The sequence below is a fragment of the Lontra canadensis genome, unplaced genomic scaffold (genome assembly GCF_010015895.1).
Source record: "Lontra canadensis isolate GAN:19392208 unplaced genomic scaffold, GSC_riverotter_1.0 scaffold341, whole genome shotgun sequence".
Classification (NCBI taxonomy): Eukaryota; Metazoa; Chordata; class Mammalia; order Carnivora; family Mustelidae; genus Lontra; species Lontra canadensis.
The window spans coordinates 34,902-62,188 of NW_022631335.1; the positions used below are offsets into that span (position 1 = coordinate 34,902).

At 35.9% G+C, this 27,287-nt stretch overlaps 1 protein-coding gene across 4 annotated transcripts in view; it reads right to left on the bottom strand.

The window, feature by feature from the left end:
- Positions 1 to 11,271: 11,271 nt before the first annotated feature.
- Positions 11,272 to 27,287, bottom strand: part of LOC116862811 (von Willebrand factor D and EGF domain-containing protein-like) — a 69,194-nt gene continuing 53,178 nt past the window's right edge. For 3 of the 4 annotated variants that reach the window (XR_004381718.1, XR_004381719.1, XR_004381720.1), the window contains 12 exons: positions 25,690 to 26,259; positions 24,227 to 24,322; positions 24,050 to 24,145; positions 22,295 to 22,390; positions 21,631 to 21,726; positions 20,297 to 20,392; positions 17,854 to 17,949; positions 17,659 to 17,754; positions 16,802 to 16,897; positions 14,179 to 14,282; positions 12,390 to 12,493; positions 11,272 to 11,575 (listed from right to left, as the gene is read on the bottom strand). Coding sequence is in view for 1 of the 4 variants with exons in the window: in XM_032850225.1 (XP_032706116.1) it covers positions 11,561 to 11,575; positions 14,179 to 14,282; positions 16,802 to 16,897; positions 17,659 to 17,754; positions 17,854 to 17,949; positions 20,297 to 20,392; positions 21,631 to 21,726; positions 22,295 to 22,390; positions 24,050 to 24,145; positions 24,227 to 24,322; positions 25,690 to 26,259 (1,457 nt within the window). In the remaining 3 variants the exon portion in view is untranslated. The remainder of the gene's footprint in view (positions 11,576 to 12,389; positions 12,494 to 14,178; positions 14,283 to 16,801; positions 16,898 to 17,658; positions 17,755 to 17,853; positions 17,950 to 20,296; positions 20,393 to 21,630; positions 21,727 to 22,294; positions 22,391 to 24,049; positions 24,146 to 24,226; positions 24,323 to 25,689; positions 26,260 to 27,287) is intronic. The other variant, XM_032850225.1, reaches the window with a different exon arrangement.

The window sequence follows — 27,287 nt, forward strand, 5'->3', positions numbered from 1 at the left end:
AATAAATCTTTTTAAAAAGAAAGAAAAACAAAAATAATAAAAACCCACAACTTGGACCCATGCAATAAGCAAACTCTAAGAAATTTCCTTTGATTTGTAATCAGAGCCCTTAACCAAGAAAGGAGCATCTCAATTTTGGCAGCACTGAGCCAAAACAGTGAAGGAAATGCAGATGAAGATCCCTAGATCCTAGAATGAGAATCCAAATTAGACAGTAACAATATTTCTTGGCCATATTAACAAGGATTACCACCAATTCCATGATGAAGACTGAAGTCTGATATCAGAAGCCACTCTATATATTTTGATCTATGTATTGGTCATGTCTATCTGAGGGAATTGAAAAATAAAATAAATTGGGATTATTTTCACTATAATATTTGTATCCAGTAAGTCTTACTACTTTTCTCAAGTTCATAGTGTCTTGAGTCAAAGATTTTTCAGATATTGTCACGTACAATATGTGTAGCTGGAGGGAACTTACTTACTTCAGACAAAATGATGGTGCCAAGAAGGAGCACATTCATGGAAGAGGGGCGCCTGGGTGGCTCAGTGGGTTGGGCCGCTGCCTTTGGCTCAGGTCGTGATCTCAGGGTCCTGGGATCGAGTCCCGCATCGGGCTCTCTGCTCGGCAGGGAGCCTGCTTCCCCCCCCCCCTCTGCCTGCCTCTCTGTCTACTTGTGATCTCTCTCTGTCAAATAAAAAAAAAAAAAAAAATTCTTAAAAAAAAAAAAAAAAGAAAGAATCCTTTACAAAGATTTTTTTTTTTTCTCTCCCCCACAGGGTGTGCTACATACTGACTTAGGATTATTGGTTAAAGACAGGGAAAACAAATCATAATTTTGAAATACCTCAAACTGCTGGTTATTTTAATTGCGAGAATTTTCCAAGTTCAATGTATATATGAAAAGCAAAATGTTTTTCTGCTTACACTAATACCACTCACAACAATTTTAATCTAGTACAAATTGGGTAAATCACCACTTCTTTGAATGAATTGTTCAGAGCACTCAGGCAAGTGGTTGTTATTATTGATTACTCACCAGGTGAGATGAAGACATCTAGGTTCTCAGGAAAGACGGATATCGTATTAATGATGAATTTTAATTTTGAAGAATATCCTGTTTGCATTAAATATTTAATATGCTCTCTCACCAAAGCAGTCCTTTTGCATTTCTGGTGTGTTACCTGGGAACTGAGGATCTAGCACCACCTGCAGGCAAAAATTGGCTCATTTCATCTGGCAGTCGAAAGTTTGACAAAAGCTTTCCCACTGAGGTCAAAATTGTTTCTCCAAAGAAAAAGGTGGTCCTTACAATAAAAATGCAAAGCGAAATGGCATCTGGTTTGTCTTCCCTTTCTTTTCTTCTTTCAGAGCATGCAGACTGCCTCCTTAAGAAGTACTGTGGTCTAACACGGTGTGTGGGCCACAAGCTGCCACGCTGGCCAGTGGGTCACCTTCCTGACCACGCACAAGAGGCACAGTGACTAGGGTTCACAGCACTTTCAAAGGCTCAAGAAAATGTTTTCCTTTCTTTTAAAATCAGGGGAAAGAAACCTTTTAGCTCAAAGAAAATGTTTTAAAATATAAATACATTGGCCTTTTTACCAACCCATCTGTAGAATATCATTTTAAATATTTTTATGTGAAGGAAGGGGCCGGAAGACAAAAGGGCTTAGGGCCCCCAGCCACCTCCATGATGAAGAATTACAGGGAGCACCTCCTCACAGCTGCGTCAGGAGTCACAATCCACCGAACCCTTTGGAAATCACTCACAACCCAGCCTGACACACACACAGCTCGCGAACTGTACTCACTCTGTGCCAGCTGCTTTTAAAGCCTGTTTACCCTTGTTCTTACTAATCATATGCCAGACTTGAAGTAAAATTTCCATTCACTTATTTTATCTTGTTTTCAACCCACATACTGTTTAATCAATGCTTTTTTAAAAGTAAATTCTTTAATCAGGGAGCAAGACTCATCAATATACAGTAATCACTGGAAAACCTAAAGCCCAAGCGGGGGAGTCTACCTGCCATCCTTTCTTCAGCTAGTTGCACAGATTTGTTTTCAGCAACAGAAATAATATAAATAGTAAATATTAAAAACAAACATCAATATTGTCAGTAATACTGATAAATATTAATAATCAAACCCATATATTTGGCATTTATTAGATTACCATCTAGATTAGATTGTCACTGTGAAAAATCATTTCTAATAATCTCATTTTTTACTTAAAAATACCCAGTAATGCCATGAAATAAATATTATTTACTCCTATTTTACAAATGAAGGAATTAAATATAGAAGGAGGTGAAGCTCTCTGTGCAAGTCCACATCACTGGGAAGAGGTAGAACAAGGATTTGGGGTTGAATTAAAGTGAGAGTCCCTAACTCTAAATCATAGCCTAATGTCCAGCTGCTCTCTTGGCTTTAGTCCTACCTCTGCAAGGACGCTCTTTCTTACCAGACATCTTTCTAGATACAGATGCATATTCCACAGCTAAGATCAAACAGGCTACTAATTCAGAAAGTCTTCTTGAAATGTGTTCCTTTCAAAAATATTTTTGCTGGGAGATTTAGAGCAAGATGGCATAGGAGCAGCAGACTGAAATATCATTAGGTCCCAGGAGTTCAGCTAGATAGTTATCAAACCATTCCAAACACCTACAAACTCAACAGGAGATAGAAGAGAAGAGCAGCAATTCTAGGAACAGAAAATTGACTTGATTATCAAAAAGAGAAAGGACCCAAAATAAATAAAATCATGAATGAAAGAGGAGAGATCACAACCAACACCAAAGAAATACAAACAATTATTATTGTTTGTTAATATTTTTAATATTATGAGCAACTATGTACCAGCAAATTTGACAATTTGGAAGAAATGGATACATTCCTAGAGATGTATAAACTACCAAAAATGACCCAGGAAGAAATAGAAAACCTGAACAGACCCATAAGCAGTAAGGAGATTGAAGCAGTCATCAAAGATATCCAAACAAGAGCCCAGGGCCAGACACCTTCCTAGGGGAATTCTACCAAACATTTAAAGAAGAATTACTACTTATTTTCCTGAAACTGTTCCAAAAAATAGAAATGGAAGGAAAACTTCCAAACTCATTTTATGAAGCCAGCATTACCTTGATCCCAACCAGACAAGGTTCCCATCAAAAAGGAGAATTACAGACCAATATCCTTGATGAACACAGATGCAAAAATTCTCACCAAAATACTAGCCAATAGGATCCAAAAGTACATTAAAAGGATTATTCACCACAACCAAGTGGGATTTATTCCTGGGCTGGAAGGTTGGTTCAACATCTGCAAATCAATCAATGTGATATGATACATTAATTAAAGAAAGAACAAGAACCATATGATACTCTCCATAGATGCTGAAAAAGCATTTGACAAAGTACAGCATCCTTTCTTGAGCAAAACTCTTCAGACTGTAGGGATAGAGGGTACATACCTCAATATCATCAAAGCCATCTATGAAAACCCACAGCGAATATCATACTCAATGCAGAAAAACTGAGAGCTTTTCTCCTAAGGTCAGGAACATGGCAGGGATGTCCACTATCACCATTGCTATTCAACAGAGTACTAGAAGTCCTAGCCTCAGCAATCAGACAACAAAAAGAGATAAAAGGCATCTGAATCTGAAAAGAAGAAGTCTAACTATCACTATTTGCAGATGATATGATACTTATGTGGAAAACCCAAAAGACACCACTCTAAAACTACTAAAACTCATACAGGAATTCAGTAAAGTGTCAGGATATAAAATCAATGCTCAGAAAACAGTTGCATTTCTATACAACAACAGCAAGAGAGAAGAAAGAGAAATTAAGGAGTCGATCCCATTTACGATTGCACCCCAAACCGTAAGATACCTAGGAATAAACCTAACGAAAGAGGCAAAGAATCTGTACTCAAAAAACTATAAAGTACTCATGAAAGAAATTGAGGAAGACACAAAGAAATGGAAAAACATTCCATGCTCATAGACTGGAAGAACAAATATTGTGAAAATGTCTATTCTACCTAAAGCAATCTACACATTTAATGCAATCACTATCAAAATACCATCCATTTTTTTCAAATAAGTGGAACAAATAATCCTAAAATTTATACGGAACCAGAAAAGACCCCAAATAGCCAGAGGAATGTTGAAAAAGAAAGCCAAAGTTGGTGGCATCTTCAAGCTCTATTACAAAGCTGTAATCATCAAGACAGCATGGTACTGGCACAAAAATAGACACTTAGATCAACCGAACAGAAGAGAGAGCCCTGAAATGGACCCTCAACTCTATGGTCAACTAATCTTCGACAAAGCAGGAAAGAATGTTCAATGGAAAAAAGTATCTTCAACAAATGGTGTTAGGAATATAGGACAGCCACATGCAGAAGAATGAAACTGGACCATTTCCTTACATCACACACAAAGAAGGATGAAAGACCTCAATGGGAGATAGGAATCCATCAAAATCCTTGAGAACACAGGCAGCAACCTCTTCGACTTCAGCCACATCAACTTCTTCCTAGAAACATTGCCAAAGTCAAGGGAAGCAAGGGCAAAAATAAACTGTTGGGACTTCATCAAGATCAAAAGCTTTTGCACAGCAAAAGAAACAGTCAACAAAACTAAAAGACAACTGACAGAATGGGAGAAGATATTTGCAAATGACATATCAAATAAAGGGCTAGTATCCAAAATCTAGAAAGAACTTATCAAACTCAACACCTAAAGAACAAATAATCCAATCAAGAAATGGGCAGAAGACATGAACAGACATTTCTGCAAAGAAGACATCCAGATGGCCATGAAACACATGAAAAAGTGCTCCACATCACTCGGCATCAGGGAAATACAAATCAAAACCACAGTGAGATACCACTTCACACCAATCAGAATGGCTATAATTAAGAAGTCAGGAAGCGACAGATGTTGGCAAGGATGAGGAGGAAGGGGAACCCTCCTTCACTGTTGGTGGGAATGCAGGCTGGTGCAGCCACTCCGGAAAACAGTGTGGAGGTTCCTCAAAAAGTTGAAAATAGAGCTATCCTATGACCCAGCAATTGTGCTACTGGGTATTTACCCTCAAGATACAAATGTAGTGATCTGAAGGGATACGTGCACCCGAATGTATACAGCAGCAATGTCCACAATAGCCAAACTATGGAAAGAACCTAGATGTCCATCAATAGATGGATAAAGAAGATGTGGTGTGTGTGTGTGTATGTGTGTGTGTAGATATAGATATAGATATATAGATATAGACACAATGGAATAATATGCATTCATCAAAAGAAATGAAATCTTCACATTTGTAACAATATGGATGGAACTAGAGGGTATTATGCTGAGCGAAATAAGTCAATCAGAGAAAGACAATTAACATATGATTTCTCTGATATGAGGAAATTTAGAGGCAGGGCAGGGGTTTTGGGGGATAGGGAAGGAAAAATGAATAAGATGGGATTGGGAGGGAGACAAACCATAAGTGACTCTTAATCTCACAAACACACTGAGGGCTGTTGGGGGTTTGGGGGGTATGGAGAGGGTGGTTGGGTTATGGCTATTGGGGAGGGTATGTGCTATGGTGAGTGCTGTGAAGTATGTAAACCTGGCAATTCACAGACCTGTACCCCTGGGGCAAATAATACATTATATGTTAATAAAAATAAGTAAAATGGAAAAAAAAATTTTTTGCTGGATTAGTGAGTAAATTAAAACCTTTTATTTTAACATGCATAGCTTTCTATATCAGTGCATACTGTGGATCAAAAAGATATGGGGGAAGAGATACTGAAGAGGAATCCTTTATTGAAGTTATCAAGTAGTCTTGAGCCATTAAAAGTCACTGAAAATTCCTGTTTTTTTTTTTGTTTTTTGTTTTGTTTTTTTTAAATAAGTGGTACAATGCAGTTAAATAATAGGCTTTGGTTTCAGACAGGCATTTGAATACAATCACTGCAATACGTAAGCAGCAGGATACTAAACAACTGAACTCTTCCGACTTTTAGGATATTCATCTGTAAAATGGGGATGAGTCTCCTTATCTCAGTAATTTTGTGAGGTCTAAATAATTAATGTTAGTGGGGCGCCGGGGAGGCTCAGTGGGTTAAAGCCTCTGCCTTCGGCTCGGGTCGTGATCCCGGGGTTCTGGGATCGAGCCCCGCATCGGGCTCTCTGCTCCGCGGGGAGCCTGCTTCCTCCTCTCTCTCTGCCTGCCTCTCTGCCTACTTGTGATCTCTGTCTGTCAAATAAATAAATAAAATCTTTTAAAAAAAAATTAATGTTAGTTAAAAACCTTAGTGTCGTGTTCAATACACTTCAGTTTTTTTTTTCCCTCTCAGTGTAGCCTGACAATTTGATAGTCAAATAATTGATCTACTTCCAATCAAGAAAACACTTCTGATTCTCACAGTATGCTACTGAATAATTTATGAAAATAAAGTGGATATTGACTGGAGATAGTATCATACATACACTGTCCTTTAACAGACATTTATTCTCACGGGCTTTAGTTTACCTGTCTCAAATACATAAATTTAAAACAACCCAGGGACACCTGGGTGGCTCAGTCACTTAAGCATCCAACTCTCCATTTTGGCCCAGATCATGATTTCAGGGTCATGAGTCCCATTTAGGAATCCCTCCTCAGTGGGGAGTCTGCTGAAAATTCTCACCTTCTGACCCTCCTCCCATTTGTTAGCACTTAAGCTCATGTTCTCTCTCTAAAATAAACAAGTAAATCTTTAAATAATCAAAATAAATAAATAAAATTTAAAAACCCAATTACAAAAATCTTCCCTTGACAACATTTTCTGCCTACAAATCCATAATTTCCCAAGAATAGGGGCTTATTCTGGCCTAGTTATTTGCCTCATTTAATTTCAGCATCACAAAAGTCAAACGTTTAATTATTTACAATTAATTTCTGCATCATAAAAGTCAAACTCTGGAAATGAAGGCATACTGGGATCTTCCAGTATTCAGAAGTGTTACATGCCTACCTTAGAGCGTGAACTTCCTCATAGCCTAAACACAGACAATTCCATCCATATGACTTCCAGCTGTGATCATGGCTAACCCCCAGGGATGGACAATGCCTCAAACCTGCCCAATCCTCTGACTCTTCCTTACCTTCTGAGGTTTTTCTATCTCGGACTTTTGAACTAAATGACATGTTTTCTAGCCAATGGGTGGCCACTATAGGAACTGAAAGATTTCCAGGTAGACTTAGCAGCCTTGTGAGATCCTGAGGTGGATCATAAAGGATAGCAATGAGTAGAGAGAATAGAGAAAAAAGTGGATCTATTTTCTTGATTATTTTCCTTTCTCATTAAGCCCAACTTTGCATCTTGCCTTTGAGCTCTGCGACATTTTCTATATCCTTTTTCACTAAGTCACGATTTTTACTGAGTTTAGTCAAATGTAAAACTTCAACTTGATGGTTCGTACCTTAGAGAAGGGAGGTAGTTTTTATCAAAGTGAGACAAGACAGAAAATGAAGGAAACTGAGGGCAGTTACCCACTCTTCAACACCAGGGAGAGGTAGCTGTCCAACATACTTGTCCACAGCAAACTCCGGAGCAGTTCAGGCCATTGTGAACAGATAATAGATGTAGTGTCAGCGATGCTGTCCATCATTTTCAACATCCATGAAGAGTTACATGAGGAGGTCCTTGGGAGGCAAATTGAAAACTGGGGGGTAAAACTGACAAAGTCATCAACAGGCTCAGGTTCTGCAACCCATTTTCAGGGTTAAGGGCTGAGTTCTATGAAAAATGGAAGGTATCTAGGAAAAGGCTTTGTAAGGTATTTCTTATTTTATATTAAATATTAGTAATTTCAGCACAACTGTGTTTTACTGCTGTTCACAAGTACACCATTTCATCCACTTCATCAGATGAGGAAAATGTGCGGAAGACTTATGCAATCTTAAAACTATCAGGCTTTTCTTTTTCTATAAACAAGAAGTGAGTTGATGTTTTCAGTATCATTTGCAAACAGTGACTGAGAAAATATCAGCTACAGTGCTATTCCAAGTCTCTTATATAAGAATTAATTAACACATTCCACTTAGGTCATCTACTAAGCTTTATATGAACACGTGGCTATTCCACTTTTTAAAAAAATACAATCTTATAACTGCCTGTTATTTACTTCTTACTTATAACATCGTAGATACAATACTGTGTTTCTTTTTTCAGGTTTTCTGTATTTATTGCTTTTTCCCCATTTAATATGTTTAATATTTAGGTCACATCATCTCATTTTAGAAATGAGTGGCATGCCTATCATAAGGAATGAATTATTAAGTGACATAAAGGAAAGAAAATATTACATTCATTTAACTAATATAAATACACGTGGTTTAAACTCTAGCACGTGGGGCACCTGGGTGGCTCAGTGGGTTAATGACTCTGCCTTCGGCTCAGGTCATGATCCCAGGGCCCTGGGATGGAGCCCCGCATCGGGCGCCCTGCTCAGCGGGGAGCCTTGCTTCACCCTCCCACCCCGCCTCTCTGCCTAATTGTGATCTCTGTCTGTCAAATAAATAAATAAAATCTTTAAAACAAAAAAAAAAAGAAAAGAAAAAAAACTCTAGCATGTAAATGCTTTAAAAACAATTACATGGTTATAATGATACTTATTATATATATAAATAAAATGTTCCATTATAGGCTCTAAATATTTCCAAGTAGTTCTAATCTGAAATTTAAAATTTTATTATGTATGTTGCAATTTGGATAAGTTTTATAATTTGTGAATATGAAAAATAAAATATATTTCTAATTCTATCAAAAAGATTACGATACTTTAATATTTTGGAGTAAGGGCTAGCAGCATTATTTTAAAGTTTAGAGAAGTTTGTATTTTAAACAGAGGGCCAAAGAAAGGGTCAGAATATTGGATGCATAATATTGGATGCACACCTTTCATTTAAATGCTAACATAAATAAACACAAAATAACCAAGCATATTAAACAAGGTCTATGATCTGAATTCTTTTTGGAAAATGATTATAAAGTAAACATTGAAAGGTACATATTTTAAAGCACCTTTGCTTTATCTTCAAAGTATTATCCAATAGATTCTGGATAAAAAATTTTAAAGCTAATAAATGTGAAAATATCAACAAGAATAAGAAAAAATTAAATTTTTTCTCCATAAATTTATCAAATTACTTGCTTTTCTAAACTCACATTATATTTCTAAAACATTACTTTCATTTGCATGAGTCATTAGCTTTCATAAGGAATGCTTTTATATAAAATCTGTAAACCATAGCATTTCTTCATTATTAGCATGTACAGGCCCATTAAATCTATTATAAATGGGCAGTCTACTGATGAATATTTTAATTGTAGCTTGGGATTCTTGGTGTGGATCTAGAAAATGTTTATGAAAGATTTAAAAGTGTTGGTTTAGACATTTCAGAATAAGTCCTTGAGCAATTATAACTTTTTAACCATAAAAATATACATTGAAAATTAATAAGGCTATCGATAAAGCTGCTATGTTGTATACTGAGCAAAGGTGACAAAGAGATGAATATTCAAATTACATCTATTTTTATTACAACTATTATTGTAGGAATTTCAACTCTAATGATTAACTTTCAAAAAGTATTCATTTTTATCTAGACTGCTTTTTTCTTTCTAGGACTTCTATTTCTGTAAGAGCGTACAAATTCAAGCACATACTAATAGTCAAAGGTTTATTTTACATTTATGTATCTGTACTTTTGGTAACAAAATAAAAAATAGTGAAACATTATATTTTCTTAAATCTTTAAAACTATCTTTCAGTAAATATGAAATAAACGAAAATCTCTTTAATTCCAACATTGAATGCTATTATTTACAAGATTCTTATCAAAGTTAGCATAATTTTATTCTAATAATGTCTTGCTTTATCTGATACTTTAAACATGGCTTAGGAATGTTCAGTATTTCCACTTAAAAAAACAAGTTTTGTGAACTTCTGTGATTTAAAATAGACACAATCAAGTTAAAATATTTTCTAGGGCACCTGGGTGGCTCAGACGGTTAGGCATTTGCCTTAGGTTCAAGTCTTGATCTCCAGGTCCTGGGATCTGCAGGGAGTCAGCTTCTCCCCCGTCCCTCTTTCTTGTAAATAAATAAAAGTAAAAATCTTTTAAAAACATTAAAATATTTTCTGAAAAAGACAAACAGTGTGAGGTCAAATATGAAATAGGAGAGGAAAGATTTATAACTATAGATAACCTATAGTAATTTTTATCTCTGAGACAAATCTTTCAATTATATGTATATCCCTGTTGATATTACCCACTTCCCCAATAATTAATGCCATTAAATTTTGCTTTTATTTAGCTTTCACTTCTCCTTTGGTATTTGTAGAAGGATCTGATTTTGTGATAGTTTTTCTCTTGCTTCTACACCAAAATAGATCAAGGTACCAAAAGAATGGAAAAATGAAACAGACATCTTCATGTTCTTTTTACATATCAGCACAGTGACCAAGTAAGTCTTCTAAGACCAAAATTTCATTCTTTTTTCCACCTTGTCCAGAAATGTACAAGTCAGAGCAATAGAAAGACTGGAGGGGAAAAACAGGCAAAAGTAAATATGGTGTTTTTATCATGGAAAAATGATGGCTTCAGTATCTGGAATACAGTCCAAAGCAGTAAGATGCAGGTATGTCCTATGTTAGCTCACTATCGTCTCCTCATGACTGTTAGTTCCGTGTAAGGGTAGAGCTATGTTTTCTGGAACCCCTTTCCTGTGTGGTTCTGGGTTAGAGTTTGCTGGTGACAAAAACTTTCCAGGGAGACATAAGATGGAAATGGGAAGTCATTATTTTTTCAAAGGTGTTTGCAGCTAGATATTTGGATAGATAAAAGATTCACAGTGGCCTTCCAACAGATATATAGATATAGATATAGATATAGATTTTTTTTTATAATGACCCGCTTCTCTTGAGAAGTTGGTGGAGTTTTTTAAAGATTCTCAAGTACTGCAGCAGCTCCAAGAAAGATGAAAAGCATCTGCTTGGTGCTTTAGGCTAGCATCTTCAATATCTACCTCTCTGACTTTCAGCAGCTGCTTTCGGGACCTCTATCTCCCTCTCTCCCCACATTCACCCCCAGGTCTTCCAAGAGTCCTGAGAGTTCGTAATTCTGCATTAAACACTTTATATCTGAATACATCAAATAGCTTCAGTTATGCTGACTGATCCCTGATGATAAAGACACCAGCACAGTAAGAACTGGGAAATACTCAGTTTATTAGATAATGTGAATGTCTTAAATATCAGATACATCATTTTAATAAGTAAATATCAAATCACATTTCAAAGTCCATTCAGATTACCTGGATTTCTTCTTCGCTTTTCTCTAACAATGATAGGTAAGATCATTCTATATGTTATTAGTTTCTTCAGTCTTTAAAATAATTTTTAAAATTATGTTCAAATAAACTTCAAATAATTATCTTCAGCTTTTTCTGAATAAAAATTTCATTCTTATGACAGGCTTGTGATTCACATACTTGATATTAATGGCGTTTTGTCTGTAATAAGAAGAGGGAAATCAAGTTTCAATGAATATTAGAAAACTGTTTAACCCTTGCTCATTGTTTGTCACCTACTTCTCTCTGGCGTGATACAGAAAGCTCTTGGTTCTGTGTTTGCCACTGGAGACTAAGTACTGCTTTCATGAAACGGAGATCTAATCCAGATCATATTTAAATATCAAAAAGGCTGTGACTAAATGGAGCTTAGAGACTACATGACTCCATCTTGACCAAAGGTTACACTCAAGAAACAGCCTTGCTCAATAAAACCCAGTACATTTTTTTCCTGATACTTTTCAGGAAAAGACTGTTTTCAATTCATGGCAGCGTTTCTTTCCAGTCTCTTTCTTCATTCTTTTCCTTCTCCATGTCTATTCCTCTCTTCTGTGTAATAACTGATAACCAACTAACCAACTTACATAGTGTCTTTTACTTACCAGCCACCTGCGGTGACCTATTTAGTCCTTTAATAACTCTGTGATTAGGTGTTACTAGCACCACAGTACAGATGAAGAAACTGAGGCTCAGAGGAGTTCAATACCTTGCTGAAGGTCATAGAGTGAACAAGTTGGCAGGGCCAATGCTAACTGTACCTACAGCAGCTGGGCAGCAAGTTCAGAAGCCTCAGAAAGTCTTTCATAAACCTCCCCCTCTTCAGCACCTCCTTCACCCAATTTCCCTTTTCTTTGTGTCCTTTGTTTCTAGCTAGTAATTCTCATTCTGTTGTTGTTTTCATTGAAATGCTGGCAACTCAATCACTATCTTCCATTTCTTCCTTTCCCCCCCCCCCCCCCCCCCCCCGCCCCAGTACCTCAGGATGCTGGAAGAAGGGCCAAGAAGCAGGAAAGGAGTAGGTAGGAGTCAGGGAAGGTTCTGTGAATGCTCATAAATGGTACTTGTTTGTTTGTTTGTTTCCTATTAAAAAGAAAGTTATTTTTATCCTCTGTTTTGGAGCCAAAGAAATATAAAAAAACAAAGCGCAGATACCAATGAGCAACAGAGTAAAACTCAAGTGAGAATTAAAGTCAAGAATTTAGAAGAGCTGATTATATAGGAAAGCAGGACATGGGGTCCTTGAGCTAATCTCTTTTTTGTTTTCCTTTTCCTTCCCTAATGTGGTTCCAGATGCAGTCTCAGAAGTACCATTAGTGGGGATGATGATGATCTGAGGAAGGATTCAGGTAGTAAAGAAATAGATAAAAACAGGTTATAACTAAATCACCTAGTTTGGTATGTCGGAGTGAAATTGAAAGCTTTTGAGGTCATAGGGTTTTCTATGCCATAAAAATCTCCAAATTAAATAAAATAATACATGTGTACCCTGCCTTTAGGCCAGGAAATTCACATTTTTACATTTATTGTTCTTAACAACACCTGATCCAAGAGGTACTCCATAACTTATATTTTCTGGTTTTCAAACCACAGTACTGTCATGAGCTTGTTTGCTTTGTTTTCACAATGGAGGCCATATGCATCCAGGCTGAACTCCTGTGCAAAGAGAAACACATGTGCACATGCACTTTGCCTCTGAGCCAGACTGATCTAGGATCACACTTCAAAAAGAAAATTCCTTGTCATTTTTCAAATTATGGCACTCCAGTGTACTTTGATATTCACAACACTTGGGCTTTCTGAAGTGTGTAAAATTGCTTTTTATATTAAAACTAATATAGATTAAGAAATTTTTGAGATCTCTGTAGATATTCAGAAACTTAAGATTGGAGACAAAGTAAAGTTCAGTTTGATCTTATGAGCACAGATTTCATCATGGAAACTTTTAAAATAGATGTTTCTACAGCACTGGCCTTCTAAGAGTGAGGCAATATCAGGAACTCTAAGAAAGTGTCTACTTTTCCTTTGTTTTCTTGATTTTTTTAAAAATAAAAATAAATCCTAATTCTAATGATATGAAGAGTTTTTTATTGCTTTCCCTGAAATGGATTTTATTTTATTTTTTAAAGATTTTATTTATTTACTTGAGAGAGAGAGTGCACATACACAAGCAGGGCGAGCGGCAGGCAGAGGGAGAAGCAGGCTCCCTGCTGAGCAAGGAGGCAGAGGTTTAACCAAATGAGCCACCCAGGCACCCCTGAAATGGACTGGGGAGCAAGTAAAGAGAAAGAAATACTGTCTGGGAAAAGAATGAAGATAGACAAGGTTTTAGTGGCACACAACCCATCCTCAAATCAATGAAGCAGTGGATATAAAAGTGGTAGATTAAAAAAAAAAAAATGGAGGGGGGGGTGAAGGTAGTCTTTTTATCTAGTATTTGACCAAAATATAAATTAGTGGTATCTTAAGTCCATATTGGGGAATATTTGCTCTCTTTCAGCTCCAATGCCATGAAATAGAATATTACACTTGACAGTTATACCTATACATTAAAACTCCTTAAGTGCACATCAAACTTTTGAATAAGAAGATAACTCTATCATGACACAAAAAATGGTATTATTTTTAGTTTCAGGGCAAATAGTAAATCCTTGCATTTTTTAAAATTTGGAAATAAAATAAACATTAAGAGATAGGTATCAATTGCTAAGCAGAATATCTGAGTAGATAGATGTCAATATTTATTTTCTGTTTAAAATTTAAAATACCTGTACTTTCTTTTCACATTTGACTCCAGAATATCCATCACGACAAGAGCACACATTGGGAAATACACATCTGCCTCCATGAAGACACTTTTGATTGCAAATTGCTGCAATACACAAATTTTGACCATTAACATCCTTTGACACCAATGCTTGGGACATAGTCTATGCTGGTGCTCAGAAGCCATTCAACAACTCAACTATAAAATAGTTGTAAGACTTTAAGAATGGCCAACTACACTCCCATCCTTGTGTGGTCAGAGCACACACATATAGTCATCATACACATAAAAAACAAAACACCCAGAACTTAACACAGCAGTTTCACTATTCTTTAAAGATATTATTAAAGGAAAGAGAATTTTCATTGGCTACATTTTAAACACTGGGTGTACATTCTTGCTTTCTTTAGAGAGGAGATTCAAATTAGTAACATAAAATAGCATTCATAATTTGTTTTTTATTAATTTAGCAAGCATTTAAAAGAAACAATTCAGTACCAGCCAGTGTATGGAAAAATTGACAATTTAATATACTATCATTGGAAGTTTAATGTGAAATAACTGTTTTAGAAACTTCCTAAACATTTTTACACTAGCAATTTCTTCCTTAAAAATTTCTCCTCAGGAAACTTAAAAATACCTATATCTATCTCAACATACCTCAATATCGATCTATTTTTCTATCAACCACCTACTCTATCCACCTATATTATCATCTATTATCTGTATCTATTATCACCTATCCACTTACAAACAGAAAATGCTTGTCAGAGTAATAACACAAACAACAGAAGGGCAAAAGTCAAGTGAATTGTATAAATTGTGTTATATATTTAAAATTATATTATATATATTATGGAACTTAATATTTCATTCAAAATTACGTTTTGAAGGACATGGAAAATACTTTTAAGTAATACTGAGTGAAAATAAGTATAATATAAAATTACATACAATACAGTTATTTTTCATGGGAGAGATACCTTCTTCCATAGCTCATTAGGAAAGTTTGTGTAACCCAAGAATAATATTTGCTTTGGTATAAGTGCAACATTAAAAGGTTATGTTTTTAACCATGCCGTTGGGTATGGTTGGGCAGGTTGTGTAATACACAAGGTACCACAGCTAAGGAAGAACTTCTCATATCACAGACATCATAGATTTGAATATTTGTTACAATAACTTTCCAGCAGATGGCAATAAGACATCTTGTTCAAATAATGTCAATATTCAGAATTTCTGGACAGTTGGAAATAAAAGTTTGAGAATGGGGACTTTGAAAAATTCATATAGAAGTGCTACAAGGTGCAAAATTAGAGTGCAGATCATGAGGCTGCAGAGTACCTTAACCCACACTCACTGGGGTACCTTCCGACACTAATGTGCTTTTAACATCTCATCGTTCTCACCTATGGACCACATAGCCCTCTTTCCAGAATAAGCAGCTCAAACTGAGGGTGATAGCTTTTTTTCTTTTTTAGCGATTTATCACATCTAATTTCCAAAGAGAATTATTGATTTTTGAGCAGATAATTCTTAAGTAGATACTAGCACTTGGTGAATTCTTTGATAATATCTTCTTAAGATGAAAAATGTGTAAGTTATAATAGGTATTACTAATAAAGTCAAAGAGGCATGGGAGTTATATGCAGAATCTATGATACATGGAAACAAGTGTAGTTCATAAAACATAAAAAAAAACAGGGCAGGTATTTCCAGTAAAATCACATGGTTCAGTTTAGTAACTATGTATTTTCAGTTTATAATGCACTTGGATCACCAGTTTTGAAATGATGTAATTATTGATCATTTGAAAATATTTGGGGGGAGGGGCACCTGGATGGCTCAGTAGGTTAAGCCTCTGCCTTCGGCTCAGGTCATGGTCTCAGAGTCCTGGGATCGAGCCCCGCATCGGGCTCTCTGCTCAGCAGAGAGCCTGCTCCCCCACCGACGCGTGCCTCTCTGACTACTTATGATTTCTGTCAAATAAATAAATAAAATCTTTAAAAAAAAAAAAAAAGAAAAATATTTGGGGGGTATTTCCAGTTTTCCCCCATTCAGTTAATCTTTGTTAATATTTTAACATGTTATTTCAAGTTTTCATACATTTTAAAATTATATAATATTTGATTTTCCTCAATACCCTGAGACCTCATCTATGTAATACACATGACTAAAACTAAGTGAAATGTATTAACATATTAAAGTCATAATAGGAATTAGTTCTGGGTGGTAGAATCTAGGGCAATTTAGTTTTTAAAACTTTTTAATATAGTTTATGATTTTCATGATTGATGTGTATTTTTCTCATAATATGAAAAAAATATTTAAAGTGTATATTAAAAACCATCTCCAGCACACCTGAAAGAACTTCAAAGGCAATGCACAGACCACAATTAGGAGTTACCTGTGTCACATAAAATCTTAATATATTTTACCATATTTTCTTCTTTTAAATAGGTATTTCAATGAAGAAGATTTTCTTTATTTCTAAAACCATTTTTTGAATGGATCAGCATGCTGGGATTTGTTTTTTTCTGATTTCTCCTCACACTACTTTGCTCAATAACTGTAACAGATTCAGGTTCAGAAGATAGAGTAACAAACAAATTCTGTAGGCTTACGTATTTGACACTGCACTCCTTCCCATGTGGTAGGACAATGGCATATACTGGGAGCAATACACTCACCACCATTTTTACACTTCTGAAAGCAGATAGCTGCAAAGAGAAATATAAACAAATTAAAAATTTATTTTGCTAGTCAAATACTCATGAATAAACCACAAAAAATTTCACCAAAGAAAAAAGAGAACCAGTTAAAAGTTAATGATTTAAAGGAGATTTTTTTCCCTTAACATTTTATCAAGAACATTTTTCAATGTCACACTGATTCTTGAATAAGGCAACTTTAAAGGTTATATAACATTGCACTGATCGAATGTGTGGTGATTTAACTTTTCCTCAATTTGGGGGCATTTATGTTGCTTCTTTTTTCACTTTGACCAATAGATTATAATAGCTGGTAATTTTAAATGGTAATTTATAAAAAGAAAAAAATGAAATATTTGAATGAGGAGAGCTGTTATCACCTCAAAACCTAGCCAGATTAAAAGGAGTGGCACCCTACCTTGGAAGGTTCTGAATTGGCTGGTCTGAAATGGGGTCAAGGAATCAGTAACTTTTTACACCTTCTCCTGCCCCCTACTTAAGACAAGATGGGACTTAAAGCCTTGTCATTTATCCTGGCAATTATAGCGGACAGACTGGAAATACGGAACATCCTCTTTCTCTGCTAACCTGAAAGAATGAATTCAGAGCTCTTTTTATTCTACTCTATTTCAAAAAGAGATCCCCTAATGTAGGAACAAACAATAAAAAAACAAAGACAAAACACAACAAAAACAAGGAAAATGCTCTTTGTAGTAAATTCTGCTTTATGTTCTCATGAGGCTTTAACATTTTAAGAGTGTTCCTCTTACCTATGTTGCATTGTTTCCCTCTCCAACCAGAAGGACAAGAGCAAATATTTGGTCCCATGCATTTTCCTCCATTCATGCACATTGGATCACAGATACCTTCAGGGAAAAGAATGAAACAGCCCTCAAGTAGCAATCCTTTACTATTTCATGTGTTGGCTTTTCCTCTGGCTGGCAATACCTTCAGTGGTGCCTTACTTTTTTGGCATCTCCTACCAGTGTATCCCTCACGACAGGCACACACGTTATTTCTCATGCAGCGTCCGCCATTCTTACAGGGAGGGTGACAGAGAGCTGAAAGAACACATGGCCACAATCTGTGAATATTACATCTCTGATTATTACATATTACATATTGCCTCGTGTGCTTGTTATCTATGGGGCCATAAGGCAGAAAAATGTGCTATTAAAATAAAAGATCACAACTGCAAGTCATTAAAATCATCCTTTCTAAATCATAAAATCCAATGCTCATAGCTCTAAGCAGCCTGTGGATTAGCACAATTTGAAATGTATCGATGAACTGTTCATAACAAACAGCATCTTGCTACTATAGTGCTTAAATTACGAACCTGGTCTTATATTTTACCATTCTTGGAAGTAAAAAGTGAAATGATTGGGGAAGAACCAAGAAAATAAGTCAAAACCTGGCTCAAAATAAGAGATGTATCTACGCCTGTAGAAATTAGAAAAATCTCAACAATCTAACACATGATTTTTGGAAAATAATTTTAAGTTGACTTTTGAACACCTGCTGAGGTCATAAAGGCAGAGCTTTATATGTCCCTTATTTCTGTGAAAGCTTAGTGAAAAGTCCTTTTAACAGTAATTCCTTGGCTTTGTTAGGACTGTTTATTGGATAACCTTGACTACACTGTACTAGTATTTTCTGTGTATATGATTCTGCTCCATGAAATTCAAAAGTTAGTATTTATTATCTTTTATGAGAGGATTTTTATTGCTTCATGTTTCTTCCAGAAATGACAATAAATGCCTTTATTAAAAAAAATGATAAGCAAACCTGCCTGGAAATTTTAAAACTTATTTTTTCCCTAAATGATAATAAAGATCATGTTTTTATTTCTTCTGCATCTTCTGCAGCATGTCCTAAAGACCACTGTACTGGGGCACCTGCGGGGCTCAGTCGGTCAAGTGCCCGACTCTAGATTTGAGTCAAGAACTCTGGTCATGAATCTCAGGCTCGTGAGATTGAGCCTTGCACTGGGCTCTGCCCTGGATGGACCTGCTTAAGATTCTCTCTCCCTCTACCTCTGTCCTTCCCCTCCTCCCCTAAAAAAATAACTCCCCAAACAATTGTACTATTATTTCTGGTAGCTAGCACATACATACATTACAGTATGTATGTCTCACTGACTCCTTATGTCAACTGTCTAGTTCAAATCTGAAATTCAGGAAGTCTGATCCTGGAGACTTTAAGTCAATCCCCAAATCAATGCTAGCTAGAAGTTTTAGAGGCTACTTAACTCCAAAACCTGCTAACATGACATATGTTCAACAAATACATTTTACTGCAATACTTAATAATTTAGAGATTTCCTCCTTTCCCAGTTACTCAGTTGGCATATAAATTATAGAGACGTTTTCTCACTATATCTTACATCTACAGCAAGGAGCATGGGGGTTATCAGCTTTTTGTTTCCTTCTTACGTTCTCAGTCAACACCTACAGCTACACCTACAGCTCACAAATACGGGTTTAGATGTAGCTGCTTGGTTTTCAAGGTTTGCCTTAACTTAGTCTTTACTTCTTCCCATTTCACAAGCCATTTCCTTAAAGAAAATCTTAATTAGAAAATCTCATTTGCTATGACTGTGTAACTAGTACTTCAGCGATGGCTTCTTTTCTACCTTGACTGCAACCTAAGAATCCTAGCCAACCTCCAAATAAAAGAGATGAAATCACATCAAAGTATAACATGGCAAGGAATGTATAGGTTTTAGGAATTAAATTATGACAGGTTTTGACATGTTTCTACTAAAAATCTACTCTGCATTTCGCATAAACTCAAAGATATGAAGATGTAGAAAATACATTTTAAATTTCATTTATTGACATTAATTCATGCCTACACTGTCAGCCTCAGGACAAGCTCATAGCAATGCTACAGATTTTTTTCTAGAATAACAACAGGAAAAGTGTTAAAATAGCAAGACATGAAGGGGGGAAATGATGTGTCTTTTTGTCTCCCTATCACCTTGCACAGTTTTGTGCATAGCTTTTCATAAATGTTTGACAAAACTAAAGTTGAGAGATCATGAGATAATAGTGGACATTGGACTGGCTACAAATCAAGCATTTTTGCTGTGAGGGCAATAAAAATGGCACCAGGCACACAGCAGACTGCAAGGGAACTTTGCTTGTTTGGTTCACACCTTGATCCTACAAAACTGCCCAGCCAAGTGCTGAGGCCGGGAGACTAATACATGGGGAAGAAATACAAATATTTTACATAAGAACTCATACATTTCCATGATCTGATCATTCGGTGACCACAACAGCAACATCACAAGAAGTAGAGAAAAAAAAATGGCATCTTCCCCTTTGAGACTTGTCTTAGGTTTACTCTGAGTTCTGTTTATGCCTTTCCCTTTTTATTTAGAAAGAAAGAAAGAATAATTACCATTCTGACACTGTGCACCAAAGAATCCATTTGGACAAAGGCAAGTGTTTGGCTTATTACAGGAACCACCATTGAGGCAAACGGGGTCACACAAAGCTAATGAACAGCAGGGGGAAGAAAGACCATAAAAGTTTTATTATTTAAAAAATGAAAGCTGCACTGAAGTACAAAATGGTGCATAATGAAATATTTTATTTTTACTGCAAGTAAAACCCATAACCTATAATTAATTTGACTTTGCCAAACATAAGAGGAATGAAATAACTGGATAATAGCTTTGAGAGTCTGTTCATTAAGTTTACAAATAATACCACGCTAAGAATATGGAGGTTATGATTAGAATTCAGAATGCCCTCTGTAAGCTGAAAAAATGATGGGAAATTAGAAGACACGTCAACAGCACTAACTGGATGGTCTTTAATCTGCTCAAATACATGGGGCCACATGTGTACCTTTTTAAGTCTCCTTCCTAATTCAAACAGGAACACTGTGTTTAAGTCCTGGCATGCTCAAAAGCATTCTGTTATTGCTTCTTTACTTTTGTTACACTTTGAGAGTCACCCCCAAATCCATTTTTCAACCCAGACTTTATCCATCCTCCAAAGCATACCTCAATACTATTTTCTTCCAAAGTGTAATTGCCAGAATGAATTTTTGTCTTTTCTGCTCCAAAGGAGAAATGCGCTAATTATATTACTTATTATAATCCAACTTGTATCATAGTCTTTTTGAATAAGTGTATCCTGTGTCTCCTTCACTAATGATGTGCTACTGGAAGTCAGGGCAAAAATCAAATTGATCTTTGTGTCCCCTTGCATCATGCTTCACACATAGTTGGCAAGCCATAAGCATTAAATTAAATTAATGTTGAGAAAAGTCATTAGATCACAATGGCTTCGATTATTCATAGATAACTACGAACATGCTGGCAAAGAAGTAAGCCTGATATCGTGATAAAGACACAAATACCGTGATGGTGTCCTTTAACTGTTTGAATGTTTTTTGAAACAGAATGTCTGTGCTGTGATAGAAAACTTGAAAGAGATCAAGGAAATGTAACACAGATTTCTCTCCACTATGAGGCAAGTGGATGATGGAAATACAAAGGCTAAAAAAAAAAAAAAAAGTACTGATTGGTCTGGGCAACAGTAAAGCTGAAATTGTATGGTCTGATACAAGAAGAAGATGATCAAGACAAAAGGCAGGTTTCTAATAAAACTTCATACCAGTCTTGTTGCATTAGCTTTATGCTTTGGGGTGTTGGTCTTTAGGATACCGGTGCACTTTACATTTGTTTTAGCTGTTTTATTCACTGAACATATTTCTGATTTTACCTGTACCACAAGTAGGTCCATACCAGCCAGGCTTGCACTGGCAGGTATCTGGTGTAAGACATTCACCTCCATTTTCACAGTGCCTGTTACAAACCACTAAGGTCGTAGAATAAAAATAAAAGCAAGGTAGATTAGGCTTGGAACTGGCCATATTATTGGCTATTACCTAGTTAGCTTGTAATTGCCAATCACATCCTCTAATGAATAGGATCAGAGAGAAAAAGAAAAATAACTTATTCTTTGGCTTTAAATGGTCTCTGATTCTCACATTCAGCTATTTTTTGCTAATAGAGTTGGGGAAGGAAGAAAATCATTGAGCTGAATGATAAACAAGAGTTCGCTGATTGAGAAAATTATTAGTAATGAAAATAATCATAGATATAAATTAAACAAGATAAACTTATATGCAAACCAAAGAACTGGAATTCTTATCATTATCTCAAGGAATGGTCATGGACAGGGTCAAGAAGAGAGCTGCTTCCAAGAATAAACTTCTTTATCTTAGTACTGGCACCTGGGGCTCCCAGGGGTATGCAGAATGAAAACTGATCATGAGTAGTATGTCCTTTAAGTAGGTATTGGGTTTATTTTAGTTAGTACTAAAGCCACCAACTACTCAAAGGAGCAGTTTCCTTACATTAGGCTGTAAGAGAGTTTTGCTTACTTGTTTCACACCTTGGTCCTATAAAACCATAAGGACAAGTGCAGAGATTTCCAGCCAAGCAGGTGCCGCCATGTTGACAAGGTGGACTACAGTGTTCTGCAGACACAGATTATATTCTTAAGTCAGCTCTGAATTAGGAAAAGGTCAGTTGATATTTATGAATCACAGCCACAATACACTTTCTTCTAACAGCGGTTTATAGTAAACTCAATTCTCATTTACTACGAAATTTAGCTCTGTGGGATTGACTATACAAGTTTATACTCTAACAACACCAACAAATCATCAGCATGTTTTGGTTTATAAATCTCTTGGTTAGCATGTAAATATGTCATCTTGGGTTTCTTCTTAAGAGAGAGACCTGGACGTACACATTCCTGCCCTAAAAATGGAATATTCCTCTTGGGGAGCCTGGGTGGCTCAGTGGGTTAAGCCTCTGCCTTTGGCTCAGGTCATGTTCTCAGGGTCCTGGGATCGAGTCCTGCACTGGGCTCTCTGCTCAGCAGGGAGCCTGCTTTCCCCTCTCTCTCTGCCTGCCTCTCTGCCTACTTGTGATCTCTCTCTCTCCCTGTCAAATAAATAAATAAAATTTTTTAAAAAAGGAATACTCCTATATTTCCACAATTATTTTCATCATCATTGATATTGTTTCTATTAGTTCACTCTGGATTTACTTTAATTTGTTAATTTGTACTTTGCCTTGTCATGGAAGTATTTAGTGTGGCTCTTAGCTTGTTCATAGTTATTTGTACCATTTATCAAAGATATTCCTTAAAATATTATATTAAGGGGAGCCCGGGTGGCTCAGTCATTAAGTGTCTGCCTTTGGCTCAGGTCATGATCCCAGGGACATGGGAGAGAGTCCCGCATCAGGCTCCCTGCCTGGCAGGAAGCCTGCTTCTCCCTCTCCCATGCCCCCTGCTTGTGTTCCCTCTCTCGTTGTGTCTGTCTTTGTCAAATAAATAAAATATTTAAAAAATAAATAAATAATAAATAGAATATTATATTAAGGATAACAAATGTGTCCTTTTAAAATATTATCCATTTGAAAATGCCATTTCATAAACTCTCCTCTTAAGATTCCAAAAAAAATTATATGGCTATAGACATGTTTTTATTTTTTATATATTTTAAAAATATTTTATTTATTTATTTGTCAGAGAAAGAGAGACAGAGAGAGAGCACAAGCAGGGGGAGAGGCAGGCAGAGGGAGAAGCAGGTTCCCCATTGAGCAAGGCGTCCCATGTGGGACTCAATTCCAGGACCCTGAGATCATGACCTGAGCCAAAGGCAGACGCTTAACTGACTAAGCCACTCAGCTGTCCCTATATACACGTTTTTAAAAATCACTTTTTAGGATTCTTGTTACCACCTAATATCTTCTAATTATTTGGTATTTAGCACTTTCTTGGAGCCATGACTGACAAGTCGTTCAATAATCAGGAGTCCTCTGCTTGAAACTAAAATACATATTGGGATATGGCACCTTATAACTAAATCTCAAAAATATTACTTCTGAGGACAATTTTACCAAGGAAAAATAAGCTGTTACTCTTTGGCTATCTAATTTTAGAAACGTAAGTGTTTAGAAGCTTCAAATAAATTATTTTTAATAAACATTAAAAAGCTTATATTTCCCTGCCAGCATTAAGATTTATCAGTATAGACACAGCAAAACTGAATTATCTTTCTAAAAAGCTTTAAAGAAAATAGTGTTATTTTGCTTCTTATTTGATTTTTAATTTGAACGATCACCTTCATCACATGTTGCTCCACCATGCCCTGGGGGACATTCACAAACGTTAGGCTTAATACATTTTCCATGGTTTCTGCAATCAGGATGACATATAGCTGTATAAAATAAAGCTCATGTTTTAGAAATGCCCATTATCAATTAAATTCATTATACAAACTAGTGAGTGCTGTACCTACCAGTTTGGCAGTTAGAACCAGTGTAGCCAGGTTTACACCTGCATATGTTTGGGGCAACACACACCCTGCTTTTTCCACATGGGTGTCTACAAATGGCTGCAAAAATCAAGGAAAAAAGGTTGAACTGCTGATATAATATACACATGTTGCCCATAGACTTACTTATAAGAAAAGTCAAATTCTCTGAAATTTGAAAATTCCGAGGCTGCTTATTGAACAATAACCACTGCATTTATCTATAAAATTATTTTTTCCCTTTGAATTTGTTTTACTACTAGAATGACTGAGAAACATGACTAATACAGTCAGAAAGAAGTACCATATGAGATAATTTCTCCCACAGCAAAGCCTGTTGTTGAAGGTGGCTGCTGGCCATAAACAGGATTACACTTTTTCAGGGGTCAATAAAGTTTCAGAAACTAATCAGACAAATGTTGGTAAATGGTGGGAATAATCAGAATTTCAAAGAACAAGATGCTAGAAACATGTCATAAGTTTATAAGTTTATATTCCTTAAGCTTAACTACCTGATATATTTTATTAGGCATCTAACATTTTTCTGAGGTAAACAAAATGTATGATTGTTTTGTCTTACTAACAACATGACATTTTATATTATAAGCACGTAAATATTGAAAGTTGTTATTATCACTATTCCTACAAAAAAAAAAAACAACCAAAAACAAACAGAAAAAGTACTTCAGTAATACTGAGAACAAAGAAATACATACCCCAACAGCTCTATTGCTTAATTAAGTTGGTCTCAAATAAATCAAAACACAAAATAACAAAATACCAACAACACGAAATAGCTTCTGCAGTATCAAAGCCAAAAATTTGATTTGCCTCAAAGAAAACAATACTGATAATTGTGAAAAGAAGCAAACACTCCTTTCAAAACTAAAGTGATGCCCAACTTGTTTTATTCTCAAGAGCTGGAGGATTATAGAGAAACCCAGTTTATGCAAATAAGCAAATACACCCAAATTAGTAATTTAAAGTGCTAAATGCCCACTGTGAGCTGAAAAGAATCCAGACCACAATGTTATTCATATCCTTATTTTCTCTCTTTATCTGCTTAATGCTAGGCAAGTCAGTTAGCCCTGTAAGGCTCTGCCTTTCCTATCTGGATAATGGAAAAATAATAGTCAATGTGCGGATTATATGACATAATTGATAAAGAATGTGTCTATAAACCTTGGAACACAGCATGTACCCAAAACATATTTATAATATATTATATAGTTATAGTACCATTTGATTTAATTTTTAAAAATAACTGAGGAACAGCCATGTTAACTTTTTTGAAATATGAAGAGGATATATATAAATAATAAATACAATGAATAGAAATTGGTGAACTAAATGGAGTAAGCAGAACTTAATAGAGAGGCCTCTCTTTTTAATCACTTAAATGTGAACTAAATAGTTTCTTTGCATCTTCTCAAGAATTTTCATACTACCTCTGCAATTGATACCATCTCCATAATATCCAAGGGGGCAGCGTCCACACTGGAAGTGACCATCTGTGGTTGGCACACAAGAAACACCAAGAAAACAAGGTGAATCAGCACAAGTTGATATTCTGGTCCATCCAGGCTTTTCTGGCAAAATAGTGATGGCTCTAGTAACCGATGAGGCAAACCCATCCTTATCCTGTGTGTAACCTTTGGCAGGCCTGTTAATTTGAGAATTATTCCCTCCAGCCTCTGTCTGGATAGTGCTCTGTTTAACATCCTTTACTTCACCAGGGGAACCATTTGGGTTGATGCTTAAAGAAATATGGTTTTTCGTCGACACTCCCAATTCCTCCAGACTGAGATTTGTAGTGATAGTATGATCTGCCTGTTCAAACCCTGGTATCTGACGGGAAATAATGTTTTTTGAATTATTCATTTGAGTTGTAACTGATTTTAATGAGAAGTGTGAGATGTCACTGGTTGTGTTCAAGAACTTTTTGATAGAGGCAGGCCTGTGGGTAAAGCTTGCACCGGATGATGAATGATCTGTTGATGGTGACTGAAATTTTATATCTGAAGAACCAAAAAAGAAAAAGAAATGTCAGTCAATAACATTTATTAATATTCTGTTCTTTCCTCAGTATTTGACATTAAGTAATTCATTCCTTCATTTAATGCCTATCACATGTATGCCATTACACTAAGAGCCATGCAGTAGTAAGAAGTCATCATACACTTCCTGCCTTCAAAGAATTTACAATCTCTTTGGATATATCAGGTACCTAGACTGTTAAACATTGTAAGTAAAAGTTAAAGAACAATAATTAATAATTTTTTTAAAGATTTTATTTATTTATTTGACAGAGAGAGATCACAAGTAGGCAGAGAGGCAGGCAAAGAGAGAGGAAGGGAAGCAGGCTCCCTGCTGAGCAGAGAGCCCGGTGCGGGGCTCGATCCCAGGACCCTGAGATCATGACCTGAGCTGAAGGCAGCGGCTTAACCCACTGAGCCACCCAGGTGCCCCAATAATTAATAATTTTATTAAGAGTTAGAAATAGCCAACAAACATTTATTGACCACTTCATACACTGAGGCTCAAAGCAAAGGAAATTGCTCACGTTTGTATTCTTGACATGTGAGCAATTCATAATAATAATCTGAAGCAAATTTTAAATCATACAAACATACTATGTATAATTTTAAATGAAGACTAAAATTTTTTTTCAAAATATATATAATTAAATTGACTGAAGAAGAGCCAGAGGAGTTGATAGAACAATTGCAATAAGAGAAACAAAAATAATCTAAATCTAAATAATCTAAAGTCATTAAATATGATGCTAAGACAGATGACCTAATAGAAAAAAAATTACCAAATTATCAAGGAAAGAATATTGTATAAAACTCTTGCAATGCACAGAAAGAGAAGAAAATTTTTTATTTTTTTTTAAGATTTTATTTATTTATTTGGCAGAGAGAGAGATCACAAATAGGCAGAGAGGCAGGCAGAGAGAGAGGGGGAAGCAGGCTCCCCGCTGAGCAGAGAGCCTGATGTGGGGCTTGATCCCAGGACCCTGAGATCACGACCTGAGCCGGAGGTA